We start from the raw sequence: 23,829 nt of genomic DNA, 5'->3' as shown, positions 1-23,829 counted from the left end.
GCTTCAGATCATTGTCCTGTTGAAAGACCAATTTGGGCTTTGGTTGTCAGACAGATGGCTTCACATTTGACTCTAGAATTTACTGGTATACAAAAGATTTCATGGTCAACTTGGAAACTGAAAGACGGCTGGGTCCTGTGGCTGCAAAATAAACTCAAATCACCAGCCCTCCACTGCCATGCTGTCAGTTAGTAAGTTAGTAGGCTGTGTTTTTTTTTGGGGGGGGGGGGGGGGGTTGCTGATATGCTGTGTTTGGGTTTCTCTAAATGTGGGGCTGTCGATTATAGTCAAACATCTCCACTTTGGTCTCGTCTGTCCAAAAAAGCATTGTTCCAGAAGTGTTGTGGTTTGTCCAGATGCAACTTTGCAAAACTAAGCCATGTTCCTTTTAGAGAGAAGTTTTTTTGGTTGTTGTTTTATATTCTGGCAATCCTTCCAGACAAGCCACACTTGTTCAGTCACTTTCTAATTATGAACTTTAACATTTAACATGTTAACTGAGGTCTGAGACTCCGAGGATTGGCAACACGTCTGACCCTGGGATGAATTTTCTGGAACAAGCAAACTGCACAATGTCTGCTTTTATAGAGGTGTTCACACTTGCTGATGATCACTAAATCAGATGCATTGGATTAACAATACCTGAGTGCCTCTTACCTTCATATTTCCTATGTAAGTAGTAAACGCGTTCTCAGCTTTTAATACGACTTTTTAATGCAGTTTGTAACACAGATTTTTCTAATTAAACTCCATTATGTGCTTTTGTGACCTATGCATGATCACAAAAGGGCTCTCTAGGGTTTGCAAATTTATCAGCAATTTGCAAGTAAAAACAATCACTGAAACGTGATGCTGGCACCACAGTGCCTTTGTGGCCAGTGTTTGTTTGAAACAGAAACTGTCTACACACTTTTGAAAAGCTTTGTTGTGGCAGACTCAAGTAACAAAAGGTTAACATATTTCAAACCCAGTACCTCAGAGTTCTCCCAGACTCTGCCAGTAAACAGGACACAGCTCATGTTCACTAACCCAGTCTGTCTGCAAAGGAAGTCCAAAGGAAACCAAAAGGCGAAAAAAGCAGCCAGTGTGTGGGCTCTATTTTGCACCAGCCTGTGATTTAAGCTGAAAACATGGCCTGGTGGTGCTGTAAGGAAGATCATCCGGTAGCTCTGGATCAGCCAATGTCAGTGTTTGCTGGTAATCATCTGTACTTGATACCGGTAGCAACTTATAATGGCTGTGCACATCAGATGGACTCTTTAATGCAACATTACATATTTATGAGTAATAATGCGATGATGACTTAAGGTGAAACTGACAGGCAATCATCGTGCCTTGTGGACACAATGAGAACTTCCTGGCATAAAGATGAGCACGCTCTGTAAGTGATCAATTAAGCCTCAGCCCAAAACAATTAGTGACAATGTAATGAAACCAGGATTCAAGAACTTCAGCTTCACTTCCTGCTTCCACAAGGTCTTCACCTTATTTGCTGGAATCGAGTCAGTGTCTGCCTCTCTGCAGGAAAAGCTGTGGTATGAATAGCCAAGCTGAAGGTAGTGACATTGGTGTATTCATGCAATCTGCAATGCTCATGCGAATGTTTCTCCAACTGGATTCTGCAGCTTTAAAGCCATGCCTGTTGCTCTGTGTTCAGAGGACTATAAACACCAGCGTAAATGGTAACACGCTCATGTTTAGCATGGTAATTAGCAAAACTGAATCAAAAAGCTGTGAAAAAGGAGCAATGATTTATGACAGTTTGCTGTCTTTCAAATAAGAGACTGAGAGTAAAATCTCACACTTTTAGCTTTATTTTAAGGTTGGTTTAGCTAAAGGTGTCTTAAAATATGACTGTAAATCGTTATTAATACAATATCTGAAAGATGCTGTGTTATAGCTTTCGATTCTCTCTACTTCAGTTACCATTTTATAACAAGATCATTAAAGTAATATAACAAGAGAGGATTGTTTTTTACTGATTCATTAGTAACACTTACAATTTGCCTTAACAATAAAGTTAGTTTTAATGAAAACGTGATCACCTGAGGCTGGCAACAAATGGAAAACAAAATTATTTCATTTATATTGAAAACAACAACAAAAACAACCTCAACGGCAAAAAACACAGGCGTTAAAAAGCATAAAAATATACCAGCTTTAATGCCCACAGAAACTCAGAGGGCATCAAATAGCAAATTAAACAGTTGTGCCTGGACACTTGGCTCCTGCATTCATTTGTAATTTTGAAAAATTATGGAGGTCTTCTGGAGGGTCAAAAACTAGCTTCACTACCTCAATTTCATTTTAATAGTAATTATTATTAAGCACACTACTAGAGCAAGGTAGTGTGAAATTGCTGGGCACTCCTACGCAAAATTGTAATTTTTATCTGATGCAGTGATTTTCCACAGATATACAAAAAAGGAAAATTGTTAAAAGGGTTGGAGGCGTCCACTGTGATATATATTAGTAGATATTAGCATAATGTCTGCAATTATATAGTTTTTAGTCATTTATTATTTCCCATATGTGTGTGACAGTGTTAGTAGACCAACAATGAAAGGGTGGATTTCAGAAAGAAAAAAACAAGTTAATCTGTAAAGGTTACCAAAATGTTCAGCATCCAGCATGTCATTACAGAACATGTAGATTCTGCCCAGCCTATTTTAACTGCACAGAAACATGAGCTCGGTCCCACCGCATACATGGTAAAAAGCAGACCGCAGAGTTTTGTCCTGAGCCAGCAGGCTGCTGTTTGGCTTCTTTAAATCTGCAGGGCAGCAGGTCTGTCATTATGCGAGCAGAGCTTTGGGTGTGTCTAAGAGGCAGCCAGCCAGAAACTGGAAACCGTGGCACAGCAGTGGAAACATCTGTCCTCGTCCACTCCAGAGTGGGATCCCACTGCCACCTACTGTAGACACCTGGTACAACTGCAATCTGTTTCCTTACTGCATGAGCAAATTTTTTAAAATGATACATTTTCTTAGTTTAAGCTGTTGATTTGTTTTCTATGTTCTATTGGGAATCAAATCTGGGTAATTTACATTTTACATAGTAATAACACTCTTGGGGAATTTTTAAGATTTGGAAATGTTAACATGCCTGTTTGTCACCTGATAAACATTAATACATTAACTAGCTGGTCACAGTCAACAAGAAAAATGTGAGTGTTTGTGTGTGTGTGTGCTTTGAAATTGATTTGCATAAATTGTAAAGGTGAGGATTTTTGTTCATTCATTTTAGGTGATTATCTGTCAAGATATAACAAGTGGAAATTTTTACAAATGTATATATTGTGATAAATATTTTTAGTCATATCACCCTACTCTAGTTTGCAGCACGTGTTCGAAATAAACTTGACCCTTCACCAGCAGGCTGGCTGTGATATTTTTCTTTGCCTCTAAAGATCGTACTTAAAGAGAACATGATATGTGAAAAGCACTTTATCTGTGCTTGACAGCATATATTTGGGTATCTTAACTTATTACCAATTAAAAAACTAAAGATGCACAACCCTGGAGCTTTTTTGGGCCCCCTAGATCTGAACATTTGTGTTTCAGTGAGGCTTTCTGATATGGAGGGTCCATATGAAGTTACTAAAAGCAAATTCTCATCAGCAGTTGTATAACTCAATTCAGTTACGGAAGATATGAGCTTAATGTTCTATATCCCAACAAGGAGATCCAACCTCTAATTGCTAACCTTTAACATTTTTCTAGGCTAGACTTGTAAATTCATGGTTGAAAAGTTACCTGTGGAACTCTTATCCCTGTACTACTTTGACTTAAGCATTGGGCATTTTATAAAGACTATAGGGAATTGTGTCAACTTGTGAAGAAAGAAGAGTATATGTCTCCTTTTAATGTGGATCTATCAGATCCTTGAATTTACAATATAAATATGTGATGGCTCCAATACAAATCTAAGAATAAGGTTTATCTTTGCAAGTTGCATTGAGCTGGTTCTCAAATTCAGGTCTTTGTGGTTTGTGATGTTCGATTTCTGTCATAAGACCACATGTTTTGTTAACTATTAATTTTAATACGCAGTAGTAGTGTATGAGTTTAGCCATGTCCCACTTATTCATTTTTGGCCCTATAATATACTTTGGTGACAGGTATGTGTGTTGTATAGCCAGTGTCCTCACAAATCCTGTTGGGTGTTAAAATGTCTAATATTTTCATAGGCGGGGCTTCTCACCTAATTATCTATGTCCTAATAAGGTTGCAAAAAAACAGGTTCTTATATCTCTAGTTGTGTTGCGTGTATAGGAACTTTGAAGTGAGATCTGTGCTCTGTGGCTCAAAAAAGATTTTTTGACGTATTCAGCATCTCTCAGGGGCAAGCGGAAAGTGGTGTCCCCATAGTCCACCACCTGGGCTGGTTTGGAAAAAGTGTACTTACAATACATAGAAACCCGCATATGTGTGTGTGTGTGTGTGTGTGTGTGTGTGTGTGTGTTTGTGTTTTAAAAAATTACTAGTAAAGAGAACAAAAAGGGCATGAAGAGTTTTCATCTCATTGTTACTTAAATCTTTATTATGGTTGTTCTTTTGTACATCATACATGATTTATCTTCAGCATTTGCAAGACCTACTAAGATTGCTGCTGCACAAAACAGCCATTGCTTTTTTTGTTTTGTTTTGCTTGGTCATGTGACAATAACTAGCTACAAAGCTTCAGATCAGAAGTAAACCTGGTAGGCCAGCAAGTATCCATCGTTGTACATGTAGATCTGCTTGTTGGTGGGATTGTAGCTCAGACTAGCCACTGCTTTAGCTACCTTCTCCAGTGGTATTGCTAGTGAGTTGTCTTCCTTGCCTGTGGCTGTGTCGAAGGCGTAGAACACCTCCTCCCTGTACTCATTAACGTAACGAGTTGCGTACATCACACCGCACACCATGAAGGCGTTGCTCACTGCCTTCTTGAACAACCTCGTTTCCCACGTCTGTGTCACGTTGAGACTCTTCACCTCGCTGTCCCAAACTAAGCGGCTGATCACAAGGTTACCATGGTTACCTAGAGTGGCATAGAGAGCCCACAATCCTGTTTCATCTGCCTCTACATCAATATCACTATTGAGCTGGCAATTGTAGTAACAATAGGGGAACTTGTTGTTGAAACCCACACCGGTGCCTGGAAGAGTCACCCGTTTGACCTCGTTGGCCTCCAGGTCGTACCGGCACACGTCTGCAGAGCGGAAGCAGTTATAGTACAGAGCCTTACCGTACAGCACAGCACTGGGACCCTCAATGGCATTGGGATGGCTGTACGATGAGGCGAATGTAAAGTCCCTGTGGTTTGTTGAGGCCATGAGGTCTTCGTAGGTTTGGTAAAGGCGCACAGTGTTGCCCCAGATGTAGCTGCTGAGCAGAGGTTGAACCCAATAACTGTTCTCCTTCCCCTCGCTCTCTTTCTGGGCTTGTTTTCCCCACGAACCAGAGACACAGCTCTTACCATAAGGACTGACTTTAGCTGTGATAGGGTCACTGATGTTGGTGATCAGACCTTTGAGGCAGTGCCTGTCCTGACCTAGAAAGACAGAAAGATCAGAAGGTTTCTGAAGCAGATTATAAGATACAGTCAATCATTGTCATTTATCAACATCAGCTGTTTATTATCCCCTGAGGGTGTGTGTTTGGTTTGAAAAGGGGAAGGAGCTCAAATCTGATTTCAGTCACGATCAGTGAAAATAAGCTTTTTATTTCTAGTGTGGCATGGCTCTGTATTGGGTTCTCTCCACCCCTCCATGCGTAGGCAGAGCCAAAAATCCAAATCTGAATTCTGTGAGGATCGGTGAAAATACGTTATTTATCGCACATGTTGACAACCCAAGGCAGGTTCAGCAGAACAACATCAAGGCTCTAGCACAGAACAGAACAGGAATAACTCATGACAGATATGACAATGATTAACCTCCTAGGACCTGGCGTCCACATAAGTGGACATCACATTTTGGGTTGTCTAGACCACAATACAACATTTTACACACATAGGTGTAAACATGTTTGAAGTAGCAGTTTGGGAGAGAAAAGTTTTGTGTTTCATTCAGTGTTCAGAAATCTTTTACTTTTTTTGCTTTGTTACAGAAATTTTACTAAAAGGGGCACAATTGTTGTTTCTCATTTTGTTTTTGTACTGAGGAAAAAATATTGCTGTGTTCAGACAACAAATAAAGAGTTCGGGTCTTAGGAGGTTAAATCAGATAAGGTGGAGTTGCCATGGACGTATGTGGCAAAGGGTCTTGTAGATGCTATTCATGCTAAGGTACTTTGAAAAGTACCCCATTTATTTAACAACTGGGAGTATAGAAGGACATCAGTTGTCTTATCAACTTAAGTTGGCTGGTACTGCCATCATGGGAATGCAACTCAATCTGACTGAACAAACATTATGCTCCATTTGGGGTGTGGATGTAACCTGACCATCACCATTTTCTGCCACAGAATTTTCTAAACTCTGTTTTTCTAACTGATGAATGCACACATAAATCTTAAAAACAAAAACTGTGTTTCTCATTAGTTTCATTTAAGAATCACTGTCTTTAGGGATCATTGATTGTGACATATTAACTGATAACTGATTTATTCCTGTCTCTCTATGTCTCTCACACACACACACACACACACACACACACACACACACACACACACACACACACACACACACACACCTCTGAAGTCTTTGGGGATTGACTTGCAGGTCTCCAACTTATTCTTTAGGTAGCGCAGTTTCTCCTTCACAGTCTTCATGTTAAGCGTGTCTATTGTTTGCAACTTGTTTACATTTTTATGTAGTTTCTCAGCCTTTCAAAGACAGATATAATATTATTCTATTGATAATTCTGTTACATCACAACAGTTCACTTGTGACCTGACATAGTATAGCATAAACTTATTTCTTTCTGTTGTATTTTGCTGCCATTTGCTATTTTAACTCTACCTCTTTGGAGAGTTTCTGTGTCTCAGAGTTGTTAAGCTGGCTGTGGACAACATCGATGTCCACCTGTAACTGGCTGAGCTCCTGGCCCAGCTGGCGCAGGGACAGTTCTGTATACAGGCCCTGGGAGTGCAGGTAGTTGTAGGGCTCCAGCCGAGCAGTAAAGTTGGTAAACTGATCCTGGATCAGAGGGAGACGTTGGCTGGAGAACGACAGCTGCAAGAAATGCAGACAAAATTATCCTTTGTTCAAAGACATGGCTTTTTTTTTCTGTAGGAACTATGTAAAAATAAACCCAAATTTAAAAAAGTTATTGTTTCGAGGGGAAAGAAAAAGTGGTTGGAGGAATGATATAAAAAATAAAGTAACTTTGATAAACTGTTCATCTTTAAATATCTAAACATTGATTGATTGATTGATTGATTATACCCATACTCAATATTCATTATGGTAATAATAATTAATGAATTACTAAATAATGTTTTCTTGATTATTGATTGATTTTTACTTGTATTTTAGTTGTTTAATAATGCGATGTTAGTTCCTGAGAGCTTACTTCAGTACAATAATGCATATAGATAAGTTCTTACCTCTTTTTGTAGGTTATTCAGAGATTCTTCACAGGTGTAAACTTCCTCCAACACGTACTTAAACTTCTGAGCAGGGAACACCCACATGGTGGAGTTTAGCTGGCACACACATGCATTTGCCTTCTTGTAGCCCGACACTTGCTGACTCTGGCTGTCAGCCTGATTTTGCAAACAGGTGCATAAATTCTTAAGACTTATATGCATGGTAAACGAACAACAGAAAAATACTACATATAATACTGTGTGACTTACTGTGGATGACAGCAGCAGCAATAGAAGCAGCTGCAGCATTCTTAGAGAAACTGAGACGGGACCAACACAGACACACAGTCTTCTTCTGTTTTCTTTAGAAAAACTCACTCACAACAAACACAGAATTTGCCGGTTTGCTTCCTGTCACTGACGAGTTGCTCCACAGCCTTAAAACCACTTGGACAAATGACACAACTAAGAACATCAAACTGCCGTTTTGTAAGACCCCACCCGCTTTCTTTATGCATTGTTATTTTATTGGTTCTCATTTTCACTTTTTCATTCTAGAGGAATATTTCATTTTTTTAAATGTTGTTGTTTATTTCTCATTAATTTATCTATTTTTAACTATGTAAAGCAAGTGGAATGAACTGCCCACTGATTTTAAAGCTAAATTCATGTGAAAAACAACTATCCAATAGCAATTGAGTTTTTTATCATATCTTAGTATGAAAATCAGATTTTTGAAAAAGCTGCTTGCAGAAGAAAATGATTCAAACAATTTACCTTGTAGTGTTGAAGTTTGTAGTTATTAGCTGTTTTATGGTTAACATTTTTTTATGATTAATAAATAAAGTTAAGCTTTAAAAAATGGGCATCTACAGAGAGGTATTACTATGTATTGGTTGATGTTAAAGCTTATGTTTTTAAATAAAGTGATATAAATATACATACATACATATATATATATATATATATATATACACATAATTATTTGGAAACATCTAAAAACTTTTTACATTTTTTCCAATAAGGTCTTTTTTTGCTTATCAGAGCTAGGGTTTGGGTTGATGACGACTCAGGCCTCACAGGGTTAACTGCTTACTAATTTATGTTCAGTGGGAGGCTGGAGTCAAGCTCAGAGATGAGGTACTACCAGAGAAATAGACACACATGCATATTTTTGGACTGTGGGAGGATGCTGGGTGTCCAGACAAAACCCACTCAGCATCTGCAGCATGTAAACTCAACAGAGAAAGACCCCAGCTGGGTGGCATATTTCATATATACAATCATGTAATATATGTGTATTTAAACCAGAAAAATGCATGTCAGTCTAGTTGAAGAAATTTTAGATGTAACTGTACCGAGCGATAGCAATATCGGAAAGAGGGAACACAGTTCCTCTTCTGTTTTCCCTCCTGTTGGGTTTCTTAGTTGTTGATTTCTAGTTGTTTTTTTCGGCTCCTCTGTATTTCCTAATTTTTGCCAATAAATAAGTAAGAGAATATGATAAAGGATATCCAATTTAGTACAGTTAATCAATCAATAAGAAAGTACAAATAAATTAAATAGCTTGAACCTTTTGGGGAACATATCAGTTTGTGTGGACAAGTAGATGTGAAGACTGCATTATTTTAACAAATATTTACACATTATGAAACTCACAAAGCTTACCATGCACAAAAACGTGGTAGTAGCTAACACATTGCACAGGTAGAAAACCTCAGAAATTAAAATCTATTTCAAATGGTTCAGTTGTACCACGTGGCTATTTTACGCGCTCAGTGCAGAATGCTCACTTTCTGTTCCCAAAACCTGCATCGATTACTCTTAGAGTGATGAAAAACAATCAAATAAACATGTTTCTTTTTCTTTCTTCTAGTGAAGATGTGGCTATTACTTTTTCTTTTTATTGCACGAGAAAACAAGAGCATGATGGGAAAGTGCAAACGGTGTCCAGGAAAGAAACAAAACTCTATTAACTTTGTTCCTTGTTCCTTTTCAAGCATCTGCACAAAGCTGTTTGTGTTGGCTGACCCGATCCAAGCTGTCGGAGCCTGATCTTCGACATGTAACCAAAGACATTCAGTATTGTAGTCTTGTAGTCCGATCTTGTAGTGTGATTTCTACCTGGACCAGGAATTCTTCTCTGTAGCAAGTGGTTTGAAATGTCTTTCGGCTGGTTTACAGCTCTTTTTTTGTCTTATTGTCTTCATATTCAAACACAAACACTAAAAGATAGAGCTTACCTATGCCCTCATTAGAACAAGAACTGTGTGAGTGTGTGGGACCGTCTGAGACAAAGATAAAGTCTGCACTGGACTATACATTTACATGTGGTATGATTAAAAGAGCACAGTGTGCACCAAAATGTGATAACAAAAGCCAGATTTAAATATAAAATTCAAATGGTGCAATTGGACACACTGTGGCTGTTTTGTGGCTATTCTTTGCATTCAGTGTACAAGAGTCACTTTTTGTTCCTGAAGGAATTTCATGATTTTTTTTAAATAAAAAAAATAGATGTATTAGTCACTGTTCCCAGCTTTTGGATTGGTTTTGCATCTTCCGGTCACCACACATAGACCGTGGGTTTCACAGTTTAACAAGCAACATTATGACATTATATTACATAGCATAAACTATACCACATGTAGGATGTAATATCTTATATAAAGTGTATTCTTGTGTTGTCATCGAAATCGGCGGCACCATATGCAGCGTGTGGACACAGCACCTGGTCCACGAGGCGCTGGAAAGTGTCAGGGGCTCAGAACTAGTGATGTGCGGATCGATACTGAAATATCGATTCCTCCGATACCAATCATATATGTTCTAGAATCGATTCTCACATTAAAATATCGATATTTTAGTAATTTAGGGTAAATTTGTAGTTTATCATTAACAGGAACACAGTGGAAAGAAACTATAGCATTCGGATTGTCTACATTGGAAGGAACTACTTCCTCTTCCGCCTTTCATAGTCATGTGCGAAATACGGCTGTGTGTCGCACTCACAACAATGGCTGAGCGCAATTGGAGTCATGTGCGGACGTATTTTACATCCACAAACAGCCGAGACGTGGTTTGCGATACATGTGGCAAGAAAGTGAGGTGTTGTGGCAACACCACTAACCTTGTCAAACACCTCAGAGTAAATCATATCACAGAATATGACGAGCGTATGTTGAGGCAAACTGAAGAGGAGGAGAGGGACAGGTGCTGCTAGGGCAAGAGAGACGTCTCGCAGTCCTTTAGTGCGGCAGGCAGGCAAGGTGTTCAAATAGCGCACAACTTCAGTTTTTTTAATTTCTATATGATGAATTCTGCATTATTAAGTGATAAGAACAAGTAATCTGATCATCTAATCATGATGATGCTATAATTTGAGATACAATAAATAAAATAAGTTTAATGCAAAGTATCGGTATCGGATCAGTATCGTCGATACCACCCTGAATTTTACTTGGTATCGGATCGGAAAGGAAATCAGTGGTATCGCACATCACTACTCAGAACAAGCCAAACGAAAGTGTGACAACTGTTTTATAGTCAATTATTTTGAACAATTTGCCTCTTATGCTCAGGTAACCTCTAGGGCCGTGAATGCGCCATCACGCCAGGCCGCGTTTCGAAATGGTGCTCACCAGAGAAGTGATTTCTGTCATGATCCAAGTGAGTGGTGGGTGTATCTTCGGGGCTTCCAGTGTTTTTTCCTGGGTCCACCCTGGGTCTCCCAGCAGACATGTCCCAGTCGCTCGCACCTCTGACATGCCTGCACTGGCGCTCGTGCAGCTCTCTGCAAGTAAGGTACAGTGTCTGCAGCCGCCAGGACCTGTGGAGAAATGGCAAAGGGAAATGGGTTAATGTCTGCTCATGCCCTGGAGCCTCCCTCTCGTAGCTGGAATGGGCCAGCCCCCAGGCGGCATTCTTGGTTGCGCTGCCTTGGCAAGCTGGCTGGACGGTGCACTGGACCCACACTCGGGTCTGTGGGAAGCCACGCGATGATCTGCTCCAACCAACATCATGATAACAGAAGAGAATTGTCTTCTGCAAACATAAGAGGGAGTACATTTTTACAGACATTTTTTAAAATCATTAATGTAAATTAAAAATAAGAGAGGGTCCAAAATGGAACCTTGGGGAACCCCACATACGTTAAGTTTATTGGAATTCTGGTTATTAATAGAGACATATTGTTCTCTTTTAAAAAGGTAACTATGAAACCATTTAAGAACAAAATTCCAATGTTATTAAATTTTATTATGAGAATTTTAAAATTAACTGTGTCAAATGCCTTTGGCAAATCTAGGAATATACCCAGAGAATATTTTTCATCATCTAAATCTGTTGTAATTTTAACTACTGTAGACCTGTAGAAGAGCCATCTTTGTAGGCATTTTTTCTCTGAATCCATACTGGTGATTATACAATATATTACTATCAGACAGATGTTTTGAAATTCTTGTGTGAACTAATTTTTCAAGTACTTTGAAGAGAACAGGTAACACGGAAATAGGTCGATAGTTATTAAAGAAACTAGTATATTCCAAGTTTGAATAAAGGAATTACTTTAACTACTTTTAAATCCCTTGGTACAATACTTATTTTTAAGAACAAAGAAAGAAAGTGTGTAAAGGGTTCAACAATAAGAGGAGCTACTTTCTTAATAAGACTAGCTCTTATCTCGATGTGGCCTGGAGCAACGTCTTTCATTTTAGTATTATTTGCAAAATTTCTTTAGGAGTTGGAGGGTCAAACACACCTAAACAAGAATAACTGTCATGGTCCTGGGTCTGCAACCCAGTGTTTTGTGTTTTTGGTTTAAGTTTCATTCTGGGAATTGTGGTTTTCTTTCTTGTATTTCCTGTTTTACTTTGAAGAGTCCCACGTCCGGTGTTCAGTGTTTTGGGTTTTGCTTCCCTGTTGTCTTGTTAGGTTCAGCTGTGTCTCCCTCCTGTGTGCCATTTCCTTCTTACCTTGTGTGTCTGTTTAGTGCATTGTTTCCTCTGTTCTTCATCGGAGTGTCTGCGTATAATTCTGTGTATCATGCCTGTCTGTCATCCCCAGTGTTTCATCTGCCACATTCCCGGTTGTAAGGTTCTGTTTTCTATGTTCCCCATGTTGTTATAGTTAGCTTCACCCAGTTTAGATTTAGTTTGCTTCCTTCAGTTTTCCTGTGCTTTTGTTTCTGTAGTGTTTCATCAGGCAAAATAAAGGCTTGTTTTCCATTTGAGACACTCTCTCCTGCATCATTGTCTGCGCTTGGGTCCACACCTCATCTCCAAACCATGACAATAATTGTGCTGAACATTTTTGTAAATAGCATTGCGTGATATTACAATGTTTTTAGCTAATGAAGGGTCAATATATAGGGTCAAAAAAGTATCAAGCAGATTACTGAAATTCTTAATGCCATTGGTGTCACAGTCTGGCGAGGGCAGACTGTATGAATTGCAAAAAAGGACCCAAAATGCAGACTCCAAGGAACAGGGAGCAAAGCGTGAATGTTAACAAAAAGCGAGCCGTTTAATGAGGCTGGTAAAAGGTACAAACAAAAGGCAAGGCAAACTGAAGCAAAAATTAACACAAACCTAAACTGGGAAATCTAAACAAACAATAAGAAAAACCTGGGCAAGAAACTTGGAGGCGAGGCGAGGCGAGGCGAGGCGAGGCGAGGCGAGGCGAGGCGAGGCGAGGCATGGCATAGAAAACATGGCGTGGACAACGGACGACCTGACAATGACACACTGAAAACAGAGGACTTAAATACACAGGAGGTGATTAGGGGAAGTGGGAACACATGGGGAAACAGCTGACACTGGTCTGACATAACGAGACAAAGGAAGCAAAGCTGACTACACTGACATAGGACACAGACCTTCAAAATAAAACAGGAAACATGAGACGCAGACATGACAATACAAACTTAATAACAAAAGACACGCAGCATGAAACACAAAGGTCGAGGGAAACTTAAATAAAGGGGAAGAAACACAAGGAGAATCTAAATAAACAAATGAGCTTAGATAACCTAATGAAGTAGAAATAAACCATAAACATCAAAATAAACTAAAACTGAAAATGCTGGGTCAACAGACCCAGGAACGTGACAATTGGATAGTTGAGATGGAATACTTCCAGAGTGTTCTTTATTTAGCATTTCATTAATGACATTCCATGTGTTTTGAACATTTTTACATGATTTCCCTAACAGAACAAAAATTTTCTTAGCTAGTTTTAATGTTTTAGTAAACTGATTTTTATATTTTTTATAATATGAAATATTAAAGGAAGAGATTTTAGAGTAAGGTGAATAGTAAGATCCTTATTATCAACAAATTCAACGTTGTTATGAATAGAAATAGAAACACCTTCCACATTTTTTTTCTCTACATAGATGTATATTATATTGAAGTAATGAGAAAAACTGTGCAATGTCATCTTTAAGCCAAGTTTCATTCAGTTAAACTTTGCATAAAGTTGTTCACTTTCTGTTCCCAGAATCTGTACTTTCCATTACTCTTAGAGTGATGCAAAACAATCAAACAAAAATGTTTTTTTCTTCTTGCACACCTGCCCTACCATCAGCTGATTTCAGTTTATATGCTGAGAGGAATAAAACAGCGGCGCTTTATTGCACAATAAAACAAGAGCATGATAGGAAAGTGCACTGTGTCCAGAAAAGAAACAAAACTCTGCTATATTTCTAACACAACTTTGTTTCTTTTTCAGATCTGCACAAAGCTATTTGTGTTAGCTGACCCCAGCACAGCTGCCAGAGCCTGATCTTCAACATGTAACCATAGACATTCAGCATTGTAGTCTTGTAGTCTGATCTTCCAGCCTAATTTCTAAATGGAGCAGTTTTGACAGGAGAATTGCTGTGGCAGGTGGTTTGAAAATGTCTTTGGGCTTGTTTCCAGCTCTTCTTAGAGCTCTTGTGTTATTGGCTTTATGTTTAAACACATAAGATATATCTTATCCATGTCTTCATTAGGACAGTGACAGTGTCAGTGTCTGGGACTGTCTGAGACAAGAAGAAAGTCTGCACAAGACTGTACATTTATATGTAATACAGTTAAAAGAGCTTAGTGTGCACCAAAATGTGGTAGTGGCTAACACACTGTATGAATAACAACACCCAGAATTAACTATAAAATTCAAATAGTTCATTTAGTGTATGACCATCACTTTCTTTTCCTGATGGAATTTCATGAAACAATAAAAAAGAAAAGAATAAAATAGATCTATTAGTCACTGTTCACAGCTTTTGGATTGGTTTGCATCTTCCTCTCATCACACATAGACCATAGGTTTAACAGTGACTCAGAGTTTGAGTCCTTTAGTTCTTATTTGGTACTTTATTAAATATGAGATATTTCTTTTGTATAGCTGAAGATGCTTTTACCGTCATTTCCCATGATTAGATGCAAATTCTCTGTGTTGCTGTAATCCAAATCAGAAAATAGAGAAAACAAAGTGATGGATAAAAATGCAAACACACCCACATCCACTTCATCGCATCCACAGGATAGTGGGAGTGTTTGCAAGTTAGAGGGTGCTGCTGCAGTCACAGTGCCACAGTCGAACACTCTAGAGAGGGTTTTGTGCAGCTCTGCTCTCTGATTCACCATGAAGCTGTACGTGATCATTTCACTGTGTGCTCTGCTCACATTCACCCAACAGGTAAGAAATACTGAAGCCTTCATTTCAATGACAAAATATCTATTTTGAATGAAGTAACAAATGTAAAATACCACTAAATGTGATGTTCTCCTTATTTCACTTGCCAATTAATCTATCTTTCAGGCACCTCCACTAGAAATATGTGCATGTGAGCTGAATATCTCTGAGAAGGCATTCCCTCATGAAAAGCTCAGGACAGTTGAAACCAATGTATCAGACTGCAACAGCAACATCACCCCACAGAAGGTAACTAGTCTTTTAAAGCTCTCATACTGTGTGTCTCCATTCCTGGTTAATCACTGCTGCCTCTGCAGACTGTGGAGCTGGAGAGTCTGCTGCTCGGGTTGGAGCGTCGTCTTTCCCAGCTGAACAAAGACGTGCTGATCCTGGAGAAGGAGGATGACAGAGAGCTGTATGGAGTTCTCAGCTTGTATGTTATAGAGAATGAAATGACTGAGATTAAGCAGCTAATTGACAGGCTCAACAGCACCACCCAGGAGCATCAGATCCTCACTGCTAACGCCACTAAACAGGTAGATTCACAACCACATGCTGCAAAACGCTGACATCATTCTAAAGATTACTACATCACTGTATCTTTGTCCCAGCTGGGTGTTTTCATGAGAGAAGTGAAAAATGCTCATATTATAAGTTTCACAATTTATTATCAGATGGTTGGAATTTCAAATTTTGCTTACATGGCACCATGGACCTCTGACTCAAAGAGAAAGGCTGCCGCACCCAAGCAGTAAACACTTTTATTGAATCTGGTAAAAACATGCAATAAAAACAATGTGGTAGCGCAGCTGCCTTCTCTTCTAAAACGCCACATCTGACCACCATGAGTGGGGCTTGCATGGGTGGTTGCTCAAGAATTGTGCCTTGATATGGTGGAGGTGAGCTTGCTGACAAAGGTGGACCAGAGTGGAGCCATCCAGAGCTGCTTTTCTGGCCTCAGTTACCTTGAGAATGAGGAATGTTCTTTGTTTGAGAGTGTTTGGGGAGGTATAAAATAGTTCAGGGCGGTGTCCTTCCTAAGAAAACTGTTTGGTGTTTGATCTGAACGCTTTCTGCAGTGTTTTTCTTTTTCTTTTAATAAACCTCACTTCAAAAGACGAGCTCACCTGGTGGTTGCAATTTTATTTAAGATTTTACACAACACAAGGTCTGTGAAGGTTCTCAGTCATCCAGGTCATCGTAGTCTAAGGAGCTTAGCTTCCCTTTAATCATTGTTTGACACATTGTTGTTACTGTCACCAGAAGCGACCTGCAGGCCCTCCCTCCTTCCACCAGATGGAGCCAGATAGCACTTGAGCTCAGTCCTACCACTAGTTGGCAATAATTTTTTTACCTGTAATATCCTCTTTGCACAAACGGTGTCGCACTCTAATGAATAGACCGTTTCTTACTACTTTGTCTTCACTTTTCCTCTGCGCTGTTCACTTCCAGTTTACCGGAGGTGTGCAATTCTCAGACAAAGACTTAAGGAGGAAAATCAGAAAGAAAGCGCAAGAACAACAATGAACAAAGACATACATTTACCCCAGGTCATTGTTTTTATGGGTAGTACAATATCTCAAACAGCTTTAACCACATGGGCTATCAAAGAATTATTCAAGATTTAAGAAGTTTATTGTCATATACACTGCAAAACACAAATGGTTACGCTGAGCAATGAAATTGTTATTTTGCAAGTTCCCTTCAAACAACTAAATAAAAAACTAACTGAAATAAGTTAGAATAAACCCCAACTGACTCTAAGCATGGCAAGGGTACTACCAATGTTCCCTCTAATTTTTCACGTGTCTGAGCGAACACACAAACTCCCTGAGCGATCCCTTGGACCACTGTGAGCGACATCAGACGTGTGCAATGTGGTCACGCCAGCATTGAATCCATCCAAGTTACATGGTTTATTAAGATAATCAAATTACAGCATTTACATTTATGTTAGACTACTTTTAATTAACTGCTTTAGCCCACTTACAATGAAAATGTAAAAAAAAAAAATCTTGTTCATGATCTGTGTAGTATGTTAACGCTATTGGAAGTAAAAATAACTTGAACTCCAATTTTGAAAACACAACTTTCTTTCTTTTTTAAAAAAAGCTCTGACTTGCATTATGAGTCTGTGGTCTGGGAGAGAGTCTGTAGCTCTCTGTCTGCAAAATACAGTATATAATGACCAATGCTGGGCAATTAATTATATAGTTACTTCTTTAAAAAAGTAACTCAGTTTGGCAAACAACAAAGTTTTTTTGCAGCTATTTTTTTTAAATGCAGCCAAGGCGTTTTTAAATAAACATTTCAAACTATTTACAGAACAATCAGCTGTTCTGCATCAAATCTGATGCCACACAAATTATTTGTGCCACTCCAAAAAATAATTTCTGTCCACTATGAGATAAAGTAGAACAGCAGCCTGATACCTGCAGGCCTGACAACAGGAGATGTATCACTCCTGTAACACCTGTAACATTCAGCAGTCGCCTCATTGTTCTGACACACACAACAAAACTATTGACTACACTACACACTAACTACACAAGATTTGCGCTAAACGTCTCAAATCACTCATATCTCAAAGCACCGCCGTCACTCCTAAAACTTCCCCCCGTTTCGTAACAACTAGATGTCATGTTGCCATATCATTTTTTGATTGGTCGACATGGTACTTTTTTGGACGAATAGGAAAGGTGGGAGGAGTTTGTTTTTGCTCACAGGCGGAGAGTGCTTTCGAGCCTTTTTCCTTATAAAACGCCGTTTTTACCGTTTCTTCCCGCAGTAAATATAAACAACGATAGTATTCAGGAAGAAAACCAAACATTGTATATATTTTTAATCATAACTCTGGTTTTACGTGGCCTATCAAAACAATTTAAAAACTGGTATAAAGTCCACACTTTTTCCGTAATTGTTCCGTCTGTCCTGCTCACCTCTCCAATGGTTGTACACGTTTCATTAATGTGGCTTCACTCCACATCAGGCACGCCGCTTTGCTCGCTAAAACACCGGTGTCGGCACATAAGTACGCTGTCATAGCCTGTCAACCACGTTGATTAGCTGCGTATATACGAATGTGAATCGCATCATTGGCTGGACTATGGGATAAGGTGGAATCGTTCTAATCCCATACAGGAGCAGCCAGTCACTTACTGACTAACACTGCAAAACAGAATTGTTAAAGTATTAATTTTAATTTCAAATCAGGTTAGATTTTTTTTTGTGCGCAACACAGATTTTCTGTGCACAGAGACCATGCCAGCAGTGCGCAATTGCGCACGTGCGCAGCTTAGAGGGAACATTGGGTACTACGCAGATGAATTGCGCCATTTTAATAACACGCTGGAGAGCCTTCCTGTCCTGAATGGTGCTATTTCCATTCCCGGAGTTTGTCAGAATACTCTCCACTGTGCATCTGTAAAAGTTGCTGAGCAGTTTGGAGGGTAATCCAAATTTTCTCAGCTTCCTTAGATAAAAGAGTTGTTGTTGAGCCTTCTTGATGATCTGCTGTGTGTTATGGGTCCAGGTGAGATCCTCACTGATGTGGGTACCAAGGAATTGAATGTCTTCACTCTCTCCACCTGAGTCCCGTTGATGTATAGTGGGGCATGCTGGTCTCTCCTCATCCTCAGGTCAACAATCATCTCCTTAGTCATCATGATGATCATCTCCCATCAGCAAACTTAGGCTACGTCCACACGTACACGGGTATTTTTAAAAACTGAGATTTTCCGTTTTCGTTTTAAAAAATAATCCCGTCCACACGTAAACGCAAAAATGAAGGAAAACGCTACTAGGAACATGCCAAAGCAACAGGTGGCGATATATTCCTAACCGTGTAGAAATGTTGGCCAATCAGAAGTCTAGAAGCCTCGGTGGGAGATTCACCGAAACAATAACATGGCGCACAGTGTGACGTCAAAAAAGGCGCACACCTTTGACGCTGCGTTTTCTCCGTTTTCCTTGTCCACGCGTAAATGCAAAAATGGAGTTTTCGAAAACATCCACCCTGGCAGGCGTTTTTAAAAATCTCCGTTTTCAGTGACCGAAAACGCCGTTTACGTGTGGACGAAAGGCGCAAACGCATAGAAAAATCTCCGTTTTCAAAAATACCCGGGTACGTGTGGACGTAGCCTTAATGATGGAGGTGTTGCACTGGGAGGGGACACAGTTCTGGGTGAAAAAGGTGTCCAGGAGTAGACTGACCACATAGCCTTGGGGGATCCCTGTGCTCACTATCTTTGTACCATTGAGTATCTTTGTGAGGAAGTCCAGGACCCAGCGACAGAGGGAGGGTGTCAGTCCAAGAGTGGAGAGCTTTCCCAACGGTCTGTTTGGAATGATGGTGTTGAATGCAAAACTCTAGTCTGTAAACATCATTTGAATGTAGGTGTCCTTATTTTGGAGGTCTGAAAGGGCTGTTTGGGTGGCTGCATTAATGGCGTCTTCAGTAGAAAGGTTCTTACCATATGCAAATTGCAGAGGATCTAGTGTGTCTGGGATGGTATCTTTGATATGGGACATGACTATCCTCTCAAAACACTTCATTACAATTAAAGTGAGTATGATGGGATGATGGTCAGACAGGTTATGTTATTTTTCTTGGGGAGGTGGTTGACTTGAAGCATGTGGGCACAGCTGACTGGGTGAGGGACAAATTAAAAATGTCTGTAAACACCTCACCGAAGTAGTGATGTTTGATTCGTGAACGAATCGTTCAATACTCGAGAATCACTTTACTGACTCGTGAATCATGATTCACAAGCGCAACTGACTCACTGACTCATCCCTGTTGCTCTTAGCAAACTAATTCCATTAGTAGAAATATATCTAGCTTATAATTAAAATTGTGGGGAAAAAAACAACAGCCAGTTTATTAACAAAAACATTCCTTCTCTGAACTGGAAGAAAAAACCCTGAGTAGAAGCTCACATCAAGACAATAGCTCCTCGGTTCACAGTAGCATCGCTCAGCTAGCATGCTAACAGCACATTTGAGGTACTCACCCCCTCCCTTGCTGTGCTGAATCATAGCATAAGCGAATCACTCAGGACTCACTAACCCCCTTCCTCCTGGCTCACAGCTCAAACGAGTTGAACGAATCACTCACTCACTCACCCCCTCCCTCCTCCACCGATTACACCGACAAGGTCCAGAAACTTACCCTGGATCCAGATGGAACCATGGTGTCCTTTAAGGTAGTCTCTCTCCTCACATGCATACCCACCACAGAGGCAGTGGAGACTGTAGCCTCAGGCCCTACCTTTTAATTAGGGCCATCAGTCCAGGTAGACCATCCCCCTCACACGTTCCTCAGAGAAGAAGGCTTCACTCTGTTTATGTCTTAGTATCTGAGTGTAGCAGTCTAAATCCCAAATTATTCTGCAATGCATGTCTGTTTGCGATGAAGGATACAACATAAATGTGTGATACAAATTATGAGGTAATTGTGTAATATAAAATAATGGGTGTACATGAGCCTTAAAGATAAAACATTAATTTTACACCCCACAAATCTATATCTGATACATTTTAAAATTTTGGGATTAAATGCAAGATAAACAGACATTCATTTGCTGTTACATTTAGTAATTGTTTAACTAAATTCTACAATAAAAATTGTAATATAGATATAGAAATAGATTATCAACTGATGCCTCTTGCTCTTTTCATGATTTTGTAAACAATCCAAAATTGTCTCAGCTGGAGAACTTGAAAACAGAGATGCAAGAGCTGGAGAAGTTCGACACCATGCAGGTGATAAAGGGACAACAAGCCATTGCTGCTCTGAAGGTTGATCTACGCAAGTGCAGCGAAAAACTGAACACTACTGTCACACCCACCGAGCCTCCACAGGGTGAGTCAATCAAGCAGTTTTTTTTAAAAAATTGATTGTTTATTTGTTTTTCTTTTCCTGGTGGGGGCGGGAACCAATTATTGGGGGTTGGAGCAGTTAATAATCTTTTCTTGTAAATTCATATTGCCTAGTAACATAAAATCATTTGTGTCCACACCAACTTGACTGATCTTTACATTAAGCCAAGGTAAGCTTAATTAAGCTAATGTAAGATAAGATAAATATGGAGAAGATCACTGAAGAAAATAACTTCTAAAGATGACAAAAATTAAGGGCTCAGTTGAATAGAAAATACAAAATAGGTGAAGCTCTTAATAAGTCCAAATCTTGATCTGTCGTTGAGTCAGAAAAGCTGAAACAAATGTGAGGAAAAGTGCTCAGCTGCATGTGATTTAAATTGTGGTGAGGATCCATTAATTATCCATAGCCTTTCACCAGAGTAACCAATCATTTGGATCGCCTGTGTCAGCTGATGAAAGAATCCAATCAGTGCACTGAAATTGGATTCAAATAGCTACAATGAATCACCTTGCACTGATAAACATGGCTATCAATAAGCTTTAAAATTAGGTAAATACAACCTCAAATGAAAATATGTGAAGTAAAAAGCCAGGTCCCAACCTCAACCGAACTAACAAATACACTTAAACTTCAGTGAAATTAAGCAACATTGCAAAGAAGAAGTCACCAAGATGTGAGAAACTGATAATGTCATACAGAAAATCATTACTTCAAGTTATTTGTTCAAAAGGTAGTTACACAAGCTATCATGAATTGAACTGAGTTCATTTAATAAATAATATAATAATAACAATTATTACTTTAAAGTTGTTGCAGTAAAAGAAAGCTCGATCGTAATATGATGAATAAACCCTAGCATGCATTGATAAAGGAATTTCTAGTTTGCCATACAAATAAATTTAAAAGACCTGTTATAATATGCATTTCCTCCATAAAAGTAGCCTCACGGAGAACAGCTAATACACACTATACATTTCCCCTCAGGTACCTGTCCACGCAGCCGGCTTCTGAATGTCACTGAGCCAAAGGTCTACACAAAAGGAGAATATCCTGGCTCGTATGCTTACTGAGCCTGGGGTCGTGATCCCAGATCAGAGAAAGGCAAAGAGAACTGGTACTGGCTGGTGATGCTGACTTTGAGTAACGTATATGCCAACTATGTTCTCTCATTATTGGACTGAGCGTCCCAGGTAAGGAACTGCTCTCTTCTTGTTGTTTATTCCCCTACGAAATGCAAAAAACCCTTACTGTTTTTACTGGGATCACTCTGAAGTTGGTAAATTAGTAGTTTATTGAATCATTTGAATTTTCAAGAAAGAATTAAATTAACCTGGACGTTTGCTGTACTTTGGGTTACTGAATGTCTATGGAAAGGACCGTTTAAAGTTTGTTAGGTAACTACAATACCTAACTGTACCTAAAATTGAATTATGCAGACCATAATAAAAGTGACTTTACACTTTAATATTATAAGAGAACACTGACATTTTTTTCATAGTTTCCTTACTTAAAGTGGAATAAAGTAAAGTGCACGATTGTCTTAATTACTGGCACATTTCTGTGAAGCAAATTATAGTTTTGAATTATTTATATACCTTTATTCCTCCTTTTTCTTTTTCAGGTAACGTCCAGATCCACTCCTCAAACCCAACTACCAACACCATCCAGGGTCCAAATAATGTTCTGTATGGAGGGGCTTTGTACTACAACTGTTACAACCAAGATTATGTTTGTCGATTTAATCTCACCACTAAAAGTGTCACGACCTTACAACTACCAAAAGGCACCAGGTTTGTTACTCAACTTTGAAAATGTTAGTTTGAAGAATAACTATGACAGAAACTTTCACTGCTATCCTCTGTTAACCAGGTATAACTCAAAAGGTAACTTCTGCCATCTTGAGGAATGCTACCCATACACTGACCTGGACCTGGCAACAGATGAGTCTGGTGTCTGGGTGGTCTACACCACCACTCAGGACTTTGGCAACTTGGTTCTCTCCAAGCTGGAGGAGGGTGAAACACCAACACTTAGGCGTACCTGGCGCACTTCAGTCTACAAGCGGGCAGTGACCAACACCTTCATGGCGTGTGGCGTTCTCTATGCAACACGTTACATTAATAGGGAAGTCGAGGAGATCTTTTACTCATTCAACACTGTGACGGGACAGGAGAGGTTCAACGTTGGCATCTTAATGAACAAGATGTCTACCAACATTCAAAGTCTAAACTACAGCCCTGTGGACCAGATGCTGCATGCTTACTGTGACTCCAACATGGTTTCCTACAAGGTGTTGTTTGGGTAAATTGATGTTGTTGTTTCATTTCTGCAAAACTGATTGATTTCTATAAAAGTCTGAAATTCAAAACAGTTTTTCCTCAAGATGTTTCATGTTTAATGCATCACATTTCATAAACAATGTATTTCTCCATTAAGCTAATTCAACCAGTGCAAATAAAAGGTTCATCTTTGCGTTGTACTCTCTTTATTTAATAAAATCAATAATTTCCAGTGTAGTGGTTTTAATGTTCAGGGTCACCCTAACTATGTTATTATATCTTTTTTTATGTAAACATACAAATGTCATATTCTCATAAAAGTCACAAGATTGTTGTTCTGACATTTGCAGAGACACATCCTTGCAGTGACATTACAGAAGCAGTTATCTAAATAAATAAATTAAATTCATAAATTCAACAGATTATCAACTCGTTAGTTGTTGCACCAGTGTATTAATCTAAGTACTGGCTC

General features: G+C 39.2%; 1 protein-coding gene and 1 pseudogene across 1 annotated transcript; one reads left to right on the top strand and one right to left on the bottom strand.

The window, feature by feature from the left end:
• Positions 1 to 4,687: 4,687 nt before the first annotated feature.
• LOC134630489 (olfactomedin-like) lies at positions 4,688 to 7,823 on the bottom strand. Its single transcript, XM_063477800.1, has 5 exons — positions 7,785 to 7,823; positions 7,533 to 7,691; positions 6,946 to 7,158; positions 6,677 to 6,809; positions 4,688 to 5,535 (listed from the first exon to the last, which is right to left on the bottom strand). Exons 1-5 carry the CDS (start codon positions 7,821 to 7,823, stop codon positions 4,688 to 4,690), a joined length of 1,392 nt encoding a protein of 463 aa, XP_063333870.1.
• A 7,320-nt stretch (positions 7,824 to 15,143) lies between these two features.
• Positions 15,144 to 23,383, top strand: LOC134630487 (olfactomedin-4-like; annotated as a pseudogene).
• Positions 23,384 to 23,829: the final 446 nt, after the last annotated feature.

This window comes from Pelmatolapia mariae, linkage group LG7 (genome assembly GCF_036321145.2).
Source record: "Pelmatolapia mariae isolate MD_Pm_ZW linkage group LG7, Pm_UMD_F_2, whole genome shotgun sequence".
NCBI lineage: Eukaryota > Metazoa > Chordata > Actinopteri > Cichliformes > Cichlidae > Pelmatolapia > Pelmatolapia mariae.
Note: the sequence above shows the minus strand (reverse complement) of the source record. Positions and strands in the feature narration are given on the sequence as shown.

Coding starts and splice junctions, on each gene's coding strand:
- LOC134630489 (XM_063477800.1), bottom strand. CDS start 7,823: ATGCTGCAGCTGCTTCTATTGCTGCTGCTGTCATCCACA. Junction 7,692..7,784: donor TGCTGCTGCTGTCATCCACA/GTAAGTCACACA, acceptor TTGCAAAATCAG/GCTGACAGCCAGAGTCAGCA. Junction 7,159..7,532: donor TGAATAACCTACAAAAAGAG/GTAAGAACTTAT, acceptor CATTTCTTGCAG/CTGTCGTTCTCCAGCCAACG.